The 18,758-nt window shown below is 52.6% G+C and overlaps 1 protein-coding gene across 2 annotated transcripts in view; it reads left to right on the top strand.

Moving 5' to 3' along the window:
* Positions 1-1,680, top strand: part of LOC128699572 (beta-1,4-glucuronyltransferase 1) — a 68,382-nt gene extending 66,702 nt beyond the window's left edge. For both annotated transcript variants that reach the window (XM_070099431.1, XM_070099432.1), the window contains exon 6: positions 1,193-1,680. In XM_070099431.1, coding sequence (XP_069955532.1) covers positions 1,193-1,438 — 246 coding nt within the window. In that variant the 3' untranslated portion in view covers positions 1,439-1,680. The remainder of the gene's footprint in view (positions 1-1,192) is intronic.
* Positions 1,681-18,758: the final 17,078 nt, after the last annotated feature.

Here is an 18,758-nt window from a genome sequence, read left to right as displayed (position 1 = left end):
TGTATATATATATATATATATATATATATATATATATATATATATATATATATATATATATATATATATATATATATATATATATATATATATATGTATATACATATATACATGCAAAACAACCACTGTGAAAGAATAGAGAAATTCCTTGTAAAATTCCTTGTAAAATTCCTTGTAAAATTCCATGTAAAATTTGCGATAAAGTATTTTTCGGTCAAACTAGTAAAAGTCTCGATCTAAGACTAAAACAACATAAATGGTGCTCTTACCTGTATTTTTTTTGTACCTCTGTATGTATGCTAAATATAGCATTAGAACTGGACAAGATTCCAATGCTCTATTCATTCATGAGAGAGATTTTAACCATCCAATTGATTTTCAAAAAGTTGAGAGAGTTGTATCAAGCAAGTCCATGGTCGACAGGAATATAATTGAATCTTGTTTCATAAAAAGCAGTTTTGACAATAATTTGAATATTTCCTTTGGTTTATATAAATTAGATCCATTTATAATTAATAGAATTTGGGAAGAATTTAATAATACATTAGACAAATAATAAATTTTAAAATTCTTAATTCTTGGGTAGAATAGTTTGTTGGTGGGTTGTGTGAAGGACCTGTCTAGTTGGGCCGGCGGGCCTGCTGCAGTGTTATCTTTCTTATGAGTCGCGCTTCAGGTGTTGCTTTGTTGTGGAATGTGACAGTGAGGTGTGGGCTAGACCCTTTATATGCCTTCCTTTGATGCATTACTTTCATTGTTCCTTGATAATGTGAGTAGTCACGAAACGCTTGGAATTTCTATATTCTTTCACAGTAGCTCTTTTGGATATTCTGAAATTACCTGTTTACTATGATCTTATATATATATATATATATATATATATATATATATATATATATATATATATATATATATATATATATATATATATATATATATATATATATATATATATATATAATGACATATAACGCCAAGGAAATAGAAGGCAAGCATATTTGATACAAGGAATTTAAAGCAACTCCGTTTCCATAGATTAAGAATTAATCACCTGTATCAAATAACACTTTTAAAGACACCCTTTTAACTATTTTTTTTTAATTCTTGTGAGTTCTTACATGTAACTCATTGTTTGTTACACTTTTGTGGTCGTATGACCTAGAACTTGTACTCTTTCTTTGTTTATATTCAGATCAACCGGCTGCGCTACCAGATGTTCAAGAGAGAGCTCCACGCCCGTATGGGTCTTCCCCCACCACCCGCTCTAGGAGGACCGCCCCTCCGCCAGCAGCTACCCGCCCTTATCTTTGGCAAGCCTCGCACCCGCCTCCCGCCACCCAAAATCATTAATTCCTCCAAGAAACACTCTAATCTGCCTCACAAGATCCTCACCTTCCCCAGGAAAACCCCCAACCTGGCCAAAAACACAAAAAGCTGAAGCCAGTCCAGGAAGCTTCACTCAGGGAGGAAGACCATGGTAGACCTGGTGTTTATAGTTGGAGATGTTGATGGAGATGATGTTGCTGGAGGTGTGGATGGAAGAGATGATGCTAGAGGTGTGGATGGAAGAGATGATGCTGGAGGTGTGGATGGAAGAGACGATGCTAGAGGTGTGTATGGAAGAGACGATGCTGGAGGTGTGGATGGAAGAGACGATGCTGGAGGTGTGGATGGAAGAGACGATGCTGGAGGCTTGGATGGAAGAGACGATGCTGGAGGTGTGGATGGAAGAGACGATGCAGGAGGTGTGGATGGAAGAGACGATGCTGGAGGCTTGGATGGAAGAGACGATGCTGGAGGTGTGGATGGAAGAGACGATGCTGGAGGTGTGGATGGAAGAGACGATGCTGGAGGTGTGGATGGAAAAGACGATGCTGGAGGTGTGGATGGAAGAGTCGATGCAGGAGGTGTGGATGGAAGAGACGATGCTGGAGGTGTGGATGGAAAAGACGATGCTGGAGGTGTGGATGGAAAAGACGATGCTGGAGGTGTGGATGGAAGAGTCGATGCTGGAGGCGTGGATGGAAAAGACGATGCTGGAGGTGTGGATGGAAGAGACGATGCAGGAGGTGTGGATGGAAGAGACGATGCTGGAGGTGTGGATGGAAGAGACGATGCTGGAGGTGTGGATGGAAGAGACGATGCTGGAGGTGTGGATGGAAAAGACGATGCTGGAGGTGTGGATGGAAAAGACGATGCTGGAGGTGTGGATGGAAGAGTCGATGCTGGAGGCGTGGATGGAAAAGACGATGCTGGAGGTGTGGATGGAAGAGACGATGCAGGAGGTGTGGATGGAAGAGACGATGCTGGAGGTGTGGATGGAAGAGACGATGCTGGAGGCTTGGATGGAAGAGACGATGCTGGAGGTGTGGATGGAAGAGACGATGCTGGAGGTGTGGATGGAAGAGACGATGCTGGAGGCGTGGATGGAAGAGACGATGCTGGAGGCGTGGATGGAAAAGACGATGCTGGAGGTGTGGATGGAAGAGACGATGCTGGAGGCGTGGATGGAAAAGACGATGCTGGAGGTGTGGATGGAAGAGACGATGCAGGAGGTGTGGATGGAAGAGACGATGCTGGAGGTGTGGATGGAAGAGACGATGCAGGAGGTGTGGATGGAAGAGACGATGCTGGAGGTGTGGATGGAAGAGACGATGCTGGAGGCTTGGATGGAAGAGACGATGCTGGAGGTGTGGATGGAAGAGACGATGCTGGAGGTGTGGATGGAAGAGACGATGCTGGAGGTGTGGATGGAAGAGACGATGCTGGAGGTGTGGATGGAAGAGACGATGCTGGAGGTGTGGATGGAAGAGACGATGCTGGAGGCTTGGATGGAAGAGACGATGCTGGAGGTGTGGATGGAAGAGACGATGCTGGAGGTGTGGATGGAAGAGACGATGCAGGAGGTGTGGATGGAAGAGACGATGCTGGAGGTGTGGATGGAAAAGACGATGCTGGAGGTGTGGATGGAAGAGTCGATGCTGGAGGTGTGGATGGAAGAGACGATGCTGGAGGTGTGGATGGAAGAGACGATGCTGGAGGTGTGGATGGAAGAGACGATGCTGGAGGTGTGGATGGAAGAGACGATGCTGGAGGTGTGGATGGAAGAGACGATGCTGGAGGTGTGGATGGAAGAGACGATGCTGGAGGTGTGGATGGAAGAGACGATGCTGGAGGTGTGGATGGAAGAGTCGATGCTGGAGGCGTGGATGGAAAAGACGATGCTGGAGGTGTGGATGGAAGAGACGATGCTGGAGGTGTGGATGGAAGAGACGATGCTGGAGGTGTGGATGGAAGAGACGATGCTGGAGGTGTGGATGGAAGAGACGATGCTGGAGGTGTGGATGGAAGAGACGATGCTGGAGGTGTGGATGGAAGAGACGATGCTGGAGGTGTGGATGGAAGAGACGATGCTGGAGGCTTGGATGGAAGAGACGATGCTGGAGGTGTGGATGGAAGAGACGATGCTGGAGGTGTGGATGGAAGAGACGATGCTGGAGGTGTGGATGGAAGAGTCGATGCTGGAGGCGTGGATGGAAGAGACGATGCTGGAGGTGTGGATGGAAGAGACGATGCTGGAGGTGTGGATGGAAGAGACGATGCTGGAGGTGTGGATGGAAGAGACGATGCTGGAGGTGTGGATGGAAGAGACGATGCTAGAGGTGTGGATGGAAGAGACGATGCTGGAGGTGTGGATGGAAGAGACGATGCAGGAGGTGTGGATGGAAGAGACGATGCTGGAGGTGTGGATGGAAAAGACGATGCTGGAGGTGTGGATGGAAGAGACGATGCTGGAGGTGTGGATGGAAGAGACGATGCTGGAGGTGTGGATGGAAAAGACGATGCTGGAGGTGTGGATGGAAAAGACGATGCTGGAGGTGTGGATGGAAGAGACGATGCTGGAGGTGTGGATGGAAGAGACGATGCTGGAGGTGTGGATGGAAGAGACGATGCTGGAGGTGTGGATGGAAGAGACGATGCTGGAGGCGTGGATGGAAGAGACGATGCTGGAGGTGTGGATGGAAGAGACGATGCTGGAGGCGTGGATGGAAGAGACGATGCTGGAGGTGTGGATGGAAGAGACGATGCTGGAGGCGTGGATGGAAGAGACGATGCTGGAGGTGTGGATGGAAGAGACGATGCAGGAGGTGTGGATGGAAGAGACGATGCTGGAGGCTTGGATGGAAGAGACGATGCTGGAGGTGTGGATGGAAGAGACGATGCAGGAGGTGTGGATGGAAGAGACGATGCTGGAGGTGTGGATGGAAGAGACGATGCTGGAGGTGTGGATGGAAGAGACGATGCAGGAGGTATGCTGGAGGCTACATTTCTGGGGGTATACCTGATGATATCAAGAGGATATGTTCTGATTTTTTTTCCGAAGAGTTGGAGAGTACTTGTGACAGAGAACGAACTTAATGAAGTGTCAATGATCTAGTTAAAGGATAATAGCTAAGTGGAACAAAGAACAAAAAGGTCTGCATTGATAAATGAGAGAAATGCATTGATTTATGAGAAACAAACTTGGATAAATGAAAGACAAACATCGATAAATTACTTAATATATGATGAATGCCCATATATCATGATTCTGAGACGCAAAATTAGAATAAGATTTTGATTAATTGATAAACTATCAGTGTTGGGGAACCATTGTTAAAAATAAGACTGATTCACCAGCTGATGAGTCAAATATTGTGAATGACAATAAAGTCACAATTTAGGAATGAAAATAAGGAGTCAAACCAGAAGAATGGCAATAAAGTCACAATTTAGGAATGAAAATAAGGAGTCAAACCAGAAGAATGGCAATAAAGTCACAATTTAGGAATGAAAATAAGGAGTCAAACCAGAAGAATGACAATAAAGTCACAATTTAGGAATGAAAATAAGGAATCAAGCCAGAAGAATGACAATAAAGTCACAATTTAGGAATGAAAATAAGGAGTCAAACCAGAAGAATGACAATAAAGTCACAATTTAGGAATGAAAATAAGGGAGTGAAACATTGAGAAAGGCAAAACAAATGAGTCAGACAGGAGGAAAACAACAGATATAAGCAATACTTTGGGAATCGCAGCAAAAATCGATAATCTGTGAATGTGTGCGTGTGTTTGTGTGTGTGCTTTCAATCAGAACTCACATGTAAGTAAGGCCTAAGCTCCTGGGCCTTCCTGATGTCTGCTTCAGGACGGGAGTTGAGCGTCATTTCCTTGAGAATAAGTCACCATAACTACAAAGGTCTATAAGTAAAAATATTGTGAGTAAGACAGTGGTATAATGAGAATAATGATAGACAAGGTACAGTAAGTGGCAACACTGTAACAAATATATACCTTTGAAGTGAGTATAATGAGAGATATAAAATATGATGTAAGTGGGAACATTGTAAAACAAAGACTTGGTTGTTATGGAGCCAGAATTAGGTTAAATATAATCATTTTATTCATAGAGAAGCGCTAAACCATCGTAGGAATCACTGAGACATTGGACGGGAGGAACTCAGGTTTATACCAGTCAAAGAGAGTAGCTCTAGTTCCTTGCCTCAAGAGCCCTTCATCGGCCTCTAGACACTCCACGAGGAACAGAAAGCAATTACCATTAATAGAGGTTAAAAAGTTCCATCACTGGAGGTACTAGTGAGGGTCACAAGCTCCACCACTGGAGGTACTAGTGAGGGCCACAAGCTCCACCACTGGAGGTACTAGTGAGGGTCACAAGCTCGTCCACTGGAGGTACTAGTGAGGGCCACAAGCTCCACCACTGGAGGTACTAGTGAGGGTCACAAGCTCGTCCACTGGAGGTACTAGTGAGGGCCACAAGCTCCACCACTGGAGGTACTAGTGAGGGTCACAAGCTCCACCACTGGAGGTACTAGTGAGGGTCACAAGCTCGTCCACTGGAGGTACTAGTGAGGGTCACAAGCTCCACCACTGGAGGTACTAGTGAGGGTCACAAGCTCGTCCACTGGAGGTACTAGTGAGGGTCACAAGCTCCACCACTGGAGGTACTAGTGAGGGCCACAAGCTCCACCACTGGAGGTACTAGTGAGGGCCACAAGCTCCACCACTGGAGGTACTAGTGAGGGTCACAAGCTCCACCACTGGAGGTACTAGTGAGGGTCACAAGCTCCACCACTGGAGGTACTAGTGAGGGTCACAAGCTCCACCACTGGAGGTACTAGTGAGGGTCACAAGCTCCACCACTGGAGGTACTAGTGAGGGTCACAAGCTCCACCACTGGAGGTACTAGTGAGGGTCACAAGCTCCACCACTGGAGGTACTAGTGAGGGCCACAAGCTCCACCACTGGAGGTACTAGTGAGGGCCACAAGCTCGTCCACTGGAAGCACTAGTGAGGGTCACAAGCTCCACCACTGGAGGTACTAGTGAGGGTCACAAGCTCCACCACTGGAGGTACTAGTGAGGGTCACAAGCTCCACCACTGGAGGTACTAGTGAGGGCCACAAGCTCCACCACTGGAGGTACTAGTGAGGGTCACAAGCTCGTCCACTGGAAGCACTAGTGAGGGTCACAAGCTCCACCACTGGAGGTACTAGTGAGGGCCACAAGCTCCACCACTGGAGGTACTAGTGAGGGTCACAAGCTCGTCCACTGGAAGCACTAGTGAGGGTCACAAGCTCCACCACTGGAAGCACTAGTGAGGGTCACAAGCTCCACCACTGGAGGTACTAGTGAGGGTCACAAGCTCGTCCACTGGAGGTACTAGTGAGGGTCACAAGCTCGTCCACTGGAGGTACTAGTGAGGGTCACAAGCTCCACCACTGGAGGTACTAGTGAGGGCCACAAGCTCCACCACTGGAGGTACTAGTGAGGGTCACAAGCTCCACCACTGGAGGTACTAGTGAGGGTCACAAGCTCGTCCACTGGAAGCACTAGTGAGGGTCACAAGCTCGTCCACTGGAGGTACTAGTGAGGGCCAAAAGCTCCACCACTAAAGGTACTAGCGAGGGTCACAAGCTCCACCACTGGAGGTACTAGTGAGGGTCACAAGCTCGTCCACTGGAGGTACTAGTGAGGGTCACAAGCTCCACCACTGGAGGTACTAGTGAGGGCCACAAGCTCCACCACTGGAGGTACTAGTGAGGGTCACAAGCTCCACCACTGGAGGTACTAGTGAGGGTCACAAGCTCGTCCACTGGAGGTACTAGTGAGGGTCACAAGCTCCACCACTGGAGGTACTAGTGAGGGTCACAAGCTCGTCCACTGGAGGTACTAGTGAGGGTCACAAGCTCCACCACTGGAGGTACTAGTGAGGGTCACAAGCTCCACCACTGGAGGTACTAGTGAGGGTCACAAGCTCCACCACTGGAGGTACTAGTGAGGGTCACAAGCTCGTCCACTGGAGGTACTAGTGAGGGTCACAAGCTCCACCACTGGAGGTACTAGTGAGGGTCACAAGCTCCACCACTGGAGGTACTAGTGAGGGTCACAAGCTCCACCACTGGAGGTACTAGTGAGGGTCACAAGCTCCACCACTGGAGGTACTAGTGAGGGTCACAAGCTCCACCACTGGAGGTACTAGTGAGGGTCACAAGCTCGTCCACTGGAGGTACTAGTGAGGGTCACAAGCTCCACCACTGGAGGTACTAGTGAGGGTCACAAGCTCCACCACTGGAGGTACTAGTGAGGGTCACAAGCTCCACCACTGGAGGTACTAGTGAGGGTCACAAGCTCGTCCACTGGAGGTACTAGTGAGGGTCACAAGCTCCACCACTGGAGGTACTAGTGAGGGTCACAAGCTCCACCACTGGAGGTACTAGTGAGGGTCACAAGCTCGTCCACTGGAGGTACTAGTGAGGGTCACAAGCTCCACCACTGGAGGTACTAGTGAGGGTCACAAGCTCCACCACTGGAGGTACTAGTGAGGGTCACAAGCTCCACCACTGGAGGTACTAGTGAGGGTCACAAGCTCGTCCACTGGAGGTACTAGTGAGGGTCACAAGCTCCACCACTGGAGGTACTAGTGAGGGTCACAAGCTCCACCACTGGAGGTACTAGTGAGGGTCACAAGCTCCACCACTGGAGGTACTAGTGAGGGTCACAAGCTCCACCACTGGAGGTACTAGTGAGGGTCACAAGCTCCACCACTGGAGGTACTAGTGAGGGTCACAAGCTCGTCCACTGGAGGTACTAGTGAGGGTCACAAGCTCCACCACTGGAGGTACTAGTGAGGGTCACAAGCTCCACCACTGGAGGTACTAGTGAGGGTCACAAGCTCCACCACTGGAGGTACTAGTGAGGGTCACAAGCTCCACCACTGGAGGTACTAGTGAGGGTCACAAGCTCCACCACTGGAGGTACTAGTGAGGGTCACAAGCTCCACCACTGGAGGTACTAGTGAGGGTCACAAGCTCGTCCACTGGAGGTACTAGTGAGGGTCACAAGCTCCACCACTGGAGGTACTAGTGAGGGTCACAAGCTCCACCACTGGAGGTACTAGTGAGGGTCACAAGCTCCACCACTGGAGGTACTAGTGAGGGTCACAAGCTCGTCCACTGGAGGTACTAGTGAGGGTCACAAGCTCCACCACTGGAGGTACTAGTGAGGGTCACAAGCTCCACCACTGGAGGTACTAGTGAGGGTCACAAGCTCCACCACTGGAGGTACTAGTGAGGGTCACAAGCTCGTCCACTGGAGGTACTAGTGAGGGTCACAAGCTCCACCACTGGAGGTACTAGTGAGGGTCACAAGCTCCACCACTGGAGGTACTAGTGAGGGTCACAAGCTCCACCACTGGAGGTACTAGTGAGGGTCACAAGCTCCACCACTGGAGGTACTAGTGAGGGTCACAAGCTCCACCACTGGAGGTACTAGTGAGGGTCACAAGCTCCACCACTGGAGGTACTAGTGAGGGTCACAAGCTCGTCCACTGGAGGTACTAGTGAGGGTCACAAGCTCCACCACTGGAGGTACTAGTGAGGGTCACAAGCTCGTCCACTGGAGGTACTAGTGAGGGTCACAAGCTCCACCACTGGAGGTACTAGTGAGGGTCACAAGCTCGTCCACTGGAGGTACTAGTGAGGGTCACAAGCTCCACCACTGGAGGTACTAGTGAGGGTCACAAGCTCGTCCACTGGAGGTACTAGTGAGGGTCACAAGCTCCACCACTGGAGGTACTAGTGAGGGTCACAAGCTCCACCACTGGAGGTACTAGTGAGGGTCACAAGCTCCACCACTGGAGGTACTAGTGAGGGTCACAAGCTCCACCACTGGAGGTACTAGTGAGGGTCACAAGCTCCACCACTGGAGGTACTAGTGAGGGTCACAAGCTCCACCACTGGAGGTACTAGTGAGGGTCACAAGCTCGTCCACTGGAGGTACTAGTGAGGGTCACAAGCTCGTCCACTGGAGGAGGGTCACAAGCTCCACCACTGGAGGTACTAGTGAGGGTCACAAGCTCGTCCACTGGAGGTACTAGTGAGGGTCACAAGCTCCACCACTGGAGGTACTAGTGAGGGTCACAAGCTCCACCACTGGAGGTACTAGTGAGGGTCACAAGCTCCTCCACTGGAGGTACTAGTGAGGGTCACAAGCTCGTCCACTGGAGGTACTAGTGAGGGTCACAAGCTCCACCACTGGAGGTACTAGTGAGGGTCACAAGCTCGTCCACTGGAGGTACTAGTGAGGGTCACAAGCTCCACCACTGGAGGTACTAGTGAGGGTCACAAGCTCGTCCACTGGAGGTACTAGTGAGGGTCACAAGCTCCACCACTGGAGGTACTAGTGAGGGTCACAAGCTCCACCACTGGAGGTACTAGTGAGGGTCACAAGCTCCACCACTGGAGGTACTAGTGAGGGTCACAAGCTCGTCCACTGGAGGTACTAGTGAGGGTCACAAGCTCCACCACTGGAGGTACTAGTGAGGGTCACAAGCTCCACCACTGGAGGTACTAGTGAGGGTCACAAGCTCGTCCACTGGAGGTACTAGTGAGGGTCACAAGCTCGTCCACTGGAGGTACTAGTGAGGGTCACAAGCTCCACCACTGGAGGTACTAGTGAGGGTCACAAGCTCCACCACTGGAGGTACTAGTGAGGGTCACAAGCTCGTCCACTGGAGGTACTAGTGAGGGTCACAAGCTCCACCACTGGAGGTACTAGTGAGGGTCACAAGCTCGTCCACTGGAGGTACTAGTGAGGGTCACAAGCTCCACCACTGGAGGTACTAGTGAGGGTCACAAGCTCCACCACTGGAGGTACTAGTGAGGGTCACAAGCTCCACCACTGGAGGTACTAGTGAGGGTCACAAGCTCGTCCACTGGAGGTACTAGTGAGGGTCACAAGCTCCACCACTGGAGGTACTAGTGAGGGTCACAAGCTCCACCACTGGAGGTACTAGTGAGGGTCACAAGCTCCACCACTGGAGGTACTAGTGAGGGTCACAAGCTCCACCACTGGAGGTACTAGTGAGGGCCACAAGCTCCACCACTGGAAGCACTAGTGAGGGTCACAAGCTCCACCACTGGAGGTACTAGTGAGGGTCACAAGCTCGTCCACTGGAGGTACTAGTGAGGGTCACAAGCTCCACCACTGGAGGTACTAGTGAGGGTCACAAGCTCGTCCACTGGAGGTACTAGTGAGGGTCACAAGCTCCACCACTGGAGGTACTAGTGAGGGTCACAAGCTCCACCACTGGAGGTACTAGTGAGGGTCACAAGCTCCACCACTGGAGGTACTAGTGAGGGTCACAAGCTCCACCACTGGAGGTACTAGTGAGGGTCACAAGCTCCACCACTGGAGGTACAAGTGAGGGTCACAAGCTCCACCACTGGAGGTACTAGTGAGGGTCACCACTGGAGGTACTAGTGAGGGTCACAAGCTCCACCACTGGAGGTACTAGTGAGGGTCACAAGCTCCACCACTGGAGGTACTAGTGAGGGTCACAAGCTCCACCACTGTAGGTACTAGTGAGGGTCACAACTAGCAAGCTCCACCACTGGAGGTACTAGTGAGGGTCACAAGCTCCACCACTGGAGGTACTAGTGAGGGTCACAAGCTCGTCCACTGGAGGTACTAGTGAGGGTCACAAGCTCCACCACTGGAGGTACTAGTGAGGGTCACAAGCTCCACCACTGGAGGTACTAGTGAGGGTCACAAGCTCCACCACTGGAGGTACTAGTGAGGGTCACAAGCTCCACCACTGGAGGTACTAGTGAGGGTCACAAGCTCGTCCACTGGAGGTACTAGTGAGGGTCACAAGCTCCACCACTGGAGGTACTAGTGAGGGTCACAAGCTCCACCACTGGAGGTACTAGTGAGGGTCACAAGCTCGTCCACTGGAGGTACTAGTGAGGGTCACAAGCTCCACCACTGGAGGTACTAGTGAGGGTCACAAGCTCGTCCACTGGAGGTACTAGTGAGGGTCACAAGCTCCACCACTGGAGGTACTAGTGAGGGTCACAAGCTCCACCACTGGAGGTACTAGTGAGGGTCACAAGCTCGTCCACTGGAGGTACTAGTGAGGGTCACAAGCTCCACCACTGGAGGTACTAGTGAGGGTCACAAGCTCCACCACTGGAGGTACTAGTGAGGGTCACAAGCTCCACCACTGGAGGTACTAGTGAGGGTCACAAGCTCCACCACTGGAGGTACTAGTGAGGGTCACAAGCTCCACCACTGGAGGTACTAGTGAGGGTCACAAGCTCCACCACTGGAGGTACTAGTGAGGGTCACAAGCTCCACCACTGGAGGTACTAGTGAGGGTCACAAGCTCGTCCACTGGAGGTACTAGTGAGGGTCACAAGCTCCACCACTGGAGGTACTAGTGAGGGTCACAAGCTCGTCCACTGGAGGTACTAGTGAGGGTCACAAGCTCCACCACTGGAGGTACTAGTGAGGGTCACAAGCTCCACCACTGGAGGTACTAGTGAGGGCCACAAGCTCCACCACTGGAGGTACTAGTGAGGGTCACAAGCTCCACCACTGGAGGTACTAGTGAGGGCCACAAGCTCCACCACTGGAGGTACTAGTGAGGGTCACAAGCTCCACCACTGGAGGTACTAGTGAGGGTCACAAGCTCCACCACTGGAGGTACTAGTGAGGGTCACAAGCTCCACCACTGGAGGTACTAGTGAGGGTCACAAGCTCCACCACTGGAGGTACTAGTGAGGGTCACAAGCTCCACCACTGGAGGTACTAGTGAGGGTCACAAGCTCCACCACTGGAGGTACTAGTGAGGGTCACAAGCTCGTCCACTGGAGGTACTAGTGAGGGTCACAAGCTCGTCCACTGGAGGTACTAGTGAGGGTCACAAGCTCCACCACTGGAGGTACTAGTGAGGGTCACAAGCTCCACCACTGGAGGTACTAGTGAGGGTCACAAGCTCGTCCACTGGAGGTACTAGTGAGGGTCACAAGCTCCACCACTGGAGGTACTAGTGAGGGTCACAAGCTCCACCACTGGAGGTACTAGTGAGGGTCACAAGCTCGTCCACTGGAGGTACTAGTGAGGGCCACAAGCTCCACCACTGGAGGTACTAGTGAGGGCCACAAGCTCCACCACTGGAAGCACTAGTGAGGGTCACAAGCTCCACCACTGGAGGTACTAGTGAGGGCCACAAGCTCCACCACTGGAAGCACTAGTGAGGGTCACAAGCTCCACCACTGGAGGTACTAGTGAGGGTCACAAGCTCCACCACTGGAGGTACTAGTGAGGGTCACAAGCTCCACCACTGGAGGTACTAGTGAGGGTCACAAGCTCGTCCACTGGAGGTACTAGTGAGGGTCACAAGCTCCACCACTGGAGGTACTAGTGAGGGTCACAAGCTCGTCCACTGGAGGTACTAGTGAGGGTCACAAGCTCCACCACTGGAGGTACTAGTGAGGGTCACAAGCTCGTCCACTGGAGGTACTAGTGAGGGTCACAAGCTCCACCACTGGAGGTACTAGTGAGGGTCACAAGCTCCACCACTGGAGGTACTAGTGAGGGTCACAAGCTCCACCACTGGAGGTACTAGTGAGGGTCACAAGCTCGTCCACTGGAGGTACTAGTGAGGGTCACAAGCTCCACCACTGGAGGTACTAGTGAGGGTCACAAGCTCCACCACTGGAGGTACTAGTGAGGGTCACAAGCTCCACCACTGGAGGTACTAGTGAGGGTCACAAGCTCGTCCACTGGAGGTACTAGTGAGGGTCACAAGCTCCACCACTGGAGGTACTAGTGAGGGTCACAAGCTCGTCCACTGGAGGTACTAGTGAGGGTCACAAGCTCCACCACTGGAGGTACTAGTGAGGGTCACAAGCTCCACCACTGGAGGTACTAGTGAGGGTCACAAGCTCCACCACTGGAGGTACTAGTGAGGGTCACAAGCTCCACCACTGGAGGTACTAGTGAGGGTCACAAGCTCCACCACTGGAGGTCCTAGGGAGGGTCACAAGCTCCTCCCCTGGAGGTACTAGTGAGGGTCACAAGCTCCACCACTGGAGGTACTAGTGAGGGTCACAAGCTCCACCACTGGAGGTACTAGTGAGGGTCACAAGCTCCACCACTGGAGGTACTAGTGAGGGTCACAAGCTCGTCCACTGGAGGTACTAGTGAGGGTCACAAGCTCCACCACTGGAGGTACTAGTGAGGGTCACAAGCTCGTCCACTGGAGGTACTAGTGAGGGTCACAAGCTCCACCACTGGAGGTACTAGTGAGGGTCACAAGCTCCACCACTGGAGGTACTAGTGAGGGTCACAAGCTCGTCCACTGGAGGTACTAGTGAGGGTCACAAGCTCCACCACTGGAGGTACTAGTGAGGGTCACAAGCTCCACCACTGGAGGTACTAGTGAGGGTCACAAGCTCCACCACTGGAGGTACTAGTGAGGGTCACAAGCTCCACCACTGGAGGTACTAGTGAGGGTCACAAGCTCCACCACTGGAGGTACTAGTGAGGGTCACAAGCTCCACCACTGGAGGTACTAGTGAGGGTCACAAGCTCCACCACTGGAGGTACTAGTGAGGGTCACAAGCTCGTCCACTGGAGGTACTAGTGAGGGTCACAAGCTCCACCACTGGAGGTACTAGTGAGGGTCACAAGCTCGTCCACTGGAGGTACTAGTGAGGGTCACAAGCTCCACCACTGGAGGTACTAGTGAGGGTCACAAGCTCCACCACTGGAGGTACTAGTGAGGGTCACAAGCTCCACCACTGGAGGTACTAGTGAGGGTCACAAGCTCCACCACTGGAGGTACTAGTGAGGGTCACAAGCTCCACCACTGGAGGTACTAGTGAGGGTCACAAGCTCCACCACTGGAGGTACTAGTGAGGGTCACAAGCTCCACCACTGGAGGTACTAGTGAGGGTCACAAGCTCGTCCACTGGAGGTACTAGTGAGGGTCACAAGCTCCACCACTGGAGGTACTAGTGAGGGTCACAAGCTCCACCACTGGAGGTACTAGTGAGGGTCACAAGCTCGTCCACTGGAGGTACTAGTGAGGGTCACAAGCTCGTCCACTGGAGGTACTAGTGAGGGTCACAAGCTCCACCACTGGAGGTACTAGTGAGGGTCACAAGCTCGTCCACTGGAGGTACTAGTGAGGGTCACAAGCTCCACCACTGGAGGTACTAGTGAGGGTCACAAGCTCGTCCACTGGAGGTACTAGTGAGGGTCACAAGCTCCACCACTGGAGGTACTAGTGAGGGTCACAAGCTCGTCCACTGGAGGTACTAGTGAGGGTCACAAGCTCCACCACTGGAGGTACTAGTGAGGGTCACAAGCTCCACCACTGGAGGTACTAGTGAGGGTCACAAGCTCCACCACTGGAGGTACTAGTGAGGGTCACAAGCTCCACCACTGGAGGTACTAGTGAGGGTCACAAGCTCCACCACTGGAGGTACTAGTGAGGGTCACAAGCTCCACCACTGGAGGTACTAGTGAGGGTCACAAGCTCCACCACTGGAGGTACTAGTGAGGGTCACAAGCTCCACCACTGGAGGTACTAGTGAGGGTCACAAGCTCCACCACTGGAGGTACTAGTGAGGGTCACAAGCTCCACCACTGGAGGTACTAGTGAGGGTCACAAGCTCGTCCACTGGAGGTACTAGTGAGGGTCACAAGCTCCACCACTGGAGGTACTAGTGAGGGTCACAAGCTCCACCACTGGAGGTACTAGTGAGGGTCACAAGCTCGTCCACTGGAGGTACTAGTGAGGGTCACAAGCTCCACCACTGGAGGTACTAGTGAGGGTCACAAGCTCCACCACTGGAGGTACTAGTGAGGGTCACAAGCTCCACCACTGGAGGTACTAGTGAGGGTCACAAGCTCCACCACTGGAGGTACTAGTGAGGGTCACAAGCTCCACCACTGGAGGTACTAGTGAGGGTCACAAGCTCCACCACTGGAGGTACTAGTGAGGGTCACAAGCTCCACCACTGGAGGTACTAGTGAGGGTCACAAGCTCCACACTGGAGGTACTAGTGAGGGTCACAAGCTCCACCACTGGAGGTACTAGTGAGGGTCACAAGCTCGTCCACTGGAGGTACTAGTGAGGGTCACAAGCTCCACCACTGGAGGTACTAGTGAGGGTCACAAGCTCCACCACTGGAGGTACTAGTGAGGGTCACAAGCTCCACCACTGGAGGTACTAGTGAGGGTCACAAGCTCCACCACTGGAGGTACTAGTGAGGGTCACAAGCTCCACCACTGGAGGTACTAGTGAGGGTCACAAGCTCCACCACTGGAGGTACTAGTGAGGGTCACAAGCTCCACCACTGGAGGTACTAGTGAGGGTCACAAGCTCCACCACTGGAGGTACTAGTGAGGGTCACAAGCTCGTCCACTGGAGGTACTAGTGAGGGTCACAAGCTCCACCACTGGAGGTACTAGTGAGGGTCACAAGCTCGTCCACTGGAGGTACTAGTGAGGGTCACAAGCTCCACCACTGGAGGTACTAGTGAGGGTCACAAGCTCGTCCACTGGAGGTACTAGTGAGGGTCACAAGCTCCACCACTGGAGGTACTAGTGAGGGTCACAAGCTCCACCACTGGAGGTACTAGTGAGGGTCACAAGCTCGTCCACTGGAGGTACTAGTGAGGGTCACAAGCTCCACCACTGGAGGTACTAGTGAGGGTCACAAGCTCGTCCACTGGAGGTACTAGTGAGGGTCACAAGCTCCACCACTGGAGGTACTAGTGAGGGTCACAAGCTCGTCCACTGGAGGTACTAGTGAGGGTCACAAGCTCCACCACTGGAGGTACTAGTGAGGGTCACAAGCTCCACCACTGGAGGTACTAGTGAGGGTCACAAGCTCCACCACTGGAGGTACTAGTGAGGGTCACAAGCTCCACCACTGGAGGTACTAGTGAGGGTCACAAGCTCCACCACTGGAGGTACTAGTGAGGGTCACAAGCTCCACCACTGGAGGTACTAGTGAGGGTCACAAGCTCCACCACTGGAGGTACTAGTGAGGGTCACAAGCTCCACCACTGGAGGTACTAGTGAGGGTCACAAGCTCGTCCACTGGAGGTACTAGTGAGGGTCACAAGCTCCACCACTGGAGGTACTAGTGAGGGTCACAAGCTCCACCACTGGAGGTACTAGTGAGGGTCACAAGCTCGTCCACTGGAGGTACTAGTGAGGGTCACAAGCTCCACCACTGGAGGTACTAGTGAGGGTCACAAGCTCCACCACTGGAGGTACTAGTGAGGGTCACAAGCTCGTCCACTGGAGGTACTAGTGAGGGTCACAAGCTCCACCACTGGAGGTACTAGTGAGGGCCACAAGCTCCACCACTGGAGGTACTAGTGAGGGTCACAAGCTCCACCACTGGAGGTACTAGTGAGGGTCACAAGCTCCACCACTGGAGGTACTAGTGAGGGTCACAAGCTCCACCACTGGAGGTACTAGTGAGGGTCACAAGCTCCACCACTGGAGGTACTAGTGAGGGTCACAAGCTCGTCCACTGGAGGTACTAGTGAGGGTCACAAGCTCCACCACTGGAGGTACTAGTGAGGGTCACAAGCTCGTCCACTGGAGGTACTAGTGAGGGTCACAAGCTCCACCACTGGAGGTACTAGTGAGGGTCACAAGCTCCACCACTGGAGGTACTAGTGAGGGTCACAAGCTCGTCCACTGGAGGTACTAGTGAGGGTCACAAGCTCGTCCACTGGAGGTACTAGTGAGGGTCACAAGCTCCACCACTGGAGGTACTAGTGAGGGCCACAAGCTCCACCACTGGAGGTACTAGTGAGGGTCACAAGCTCCACCACTGGAGGTACTAGTGAGGGCCACAAGCTCCACCACTGGAAGCACTAGTGAGGGTCACAAGCTCCACCACTGGAGGTACTAGTGAGGGTCACAAGCTCGTCCACTGGAGGTACTAGTGAGGGTCACAAGCTCCACCACTGGAGGTACTAGTGAGGGTCACAAGCTCGTCCACTGGAGGTACTAGTGAGGGTCACAAGCTCCACCACTGGAGGTACTAGTGAGGGTCACAAGCTCGTCCACTGGAGGTACTAGTGAGGGTCACAAGCTCCACCACTGGAGGTACTAGTGAGGGTCACAAGCTCGTCCACTGGAGGTACTAGTGAGGGTCACAAGCTCCACCACTGGAGGTACTAGTGAGGGTCACAAGCTCCACCACTGGAGGTACTAGTGAGGGTCACAAGCTCGTCCACTGGAGGTACTAGTGAGGGTCACAAGCTCCACCACTGGAGGTACTAGTGAGGGTCACAAGCTCCACCACTGGAGGTACTAGTGAGGGTCACAAGCTCCACCACTGGAGGTACTAGTGAGGGTCACAAGCTCCACCACTGGAGGTACTAGTGAGGGTCACAAGCTCCACCACTGGAGGTACTAGTGAGGGTCACAAGCTCGTCCACTGGAGGTACTAGTGAGGGTCACAAGCTCCACCACTGGAGGTACTAGTGAGGGTCACAAGCTCCACCACTGGAGGTACTAGTGAGGGTCACAAGCTCGTCCACTGGAGGTACTAGTGAGGGTCACAAGCTCCACCACTGGAGGTACTAGTGAGGGTCACAAGCTCCACCACTGGAGGTACTAGTGAGGGTCACAAGCTCGTCCACTGGAGGTACTAGTGAGGGTCACAAGCTCCACCACTGGAGGTACTAGTGAGGGTCACAAGCTCCACCACTGGAGGTACTAGTGAGGGTCACAAGCTCCACCACTGGAGGTACTAGTGAGGGTCACAAGCTCCACCACTGGAGGTACTAGTGAGGGTCACAAGCTCCACCACTGGAGGTACTAGTGAGGGTCACAAGCTCCACCACTGGAGGTACTAGTGAGGGTCACAAGCTCCACCACTGGAGGTACTAGTGAGGGTCACAAGCTCCACCCCTGGAGGTACTAGTGAGGGTCACAAGCTCCACCACTGGAGGTACTAGTGAGGGTCACAAGCTCCACCACTGGAGGTACTAGTGAGGGTCACAAGCTCCACACTGGAGGTACTAGTGAGGGTCACAAGCTCCACCACTGGAGGTACTAGTGAGGGTCACAAGCTCGTCCACTGGAGGTACTAGTGAGGGTCACAAGCTCCACCACTGGAGGTACTAGTGAGGGTCACAAGCTCGTCCACTGGAGGTACTAGTGAGGGTCACAAGCTCCACCACTGGAGGTACTAGTGAGGGTCACAAGCTCGTCCACTGGAGGTACTAGTGAGGGTCACAAGCTCCACCACTGGAGGTACTAGAGAGGGTCACAAGCTCCACCACTGGAGGTACTAGAGAGGGTCACAAGCTCCACCACTGGAGGTACTAGAGAGGGTCACAAGCTCCACCACTGGAGGTACTAGTGAGGG

This window comes from Cherax quadricarinatus, chromosome 67 (genome assembly GCF_038502225.1).
Source record: "Cherax quadricarinatus isolate ZL_2023a chromosome 67, ASM3850222v1, whole genome shotgun sequence".
In the NCBI taxonomy this organism is placed as follows: domain Eukaryota; kingdom Metazoa; phylum Arthropoda; class Malacostraca; order Decapoda; family Parastacidae; genus Cherax; species Cherax quadricarinatus.
Note: the sequence above shows the minus strand (reverse complement) of the source record. Positions and strands in the feature narration are given on the sequence as shown.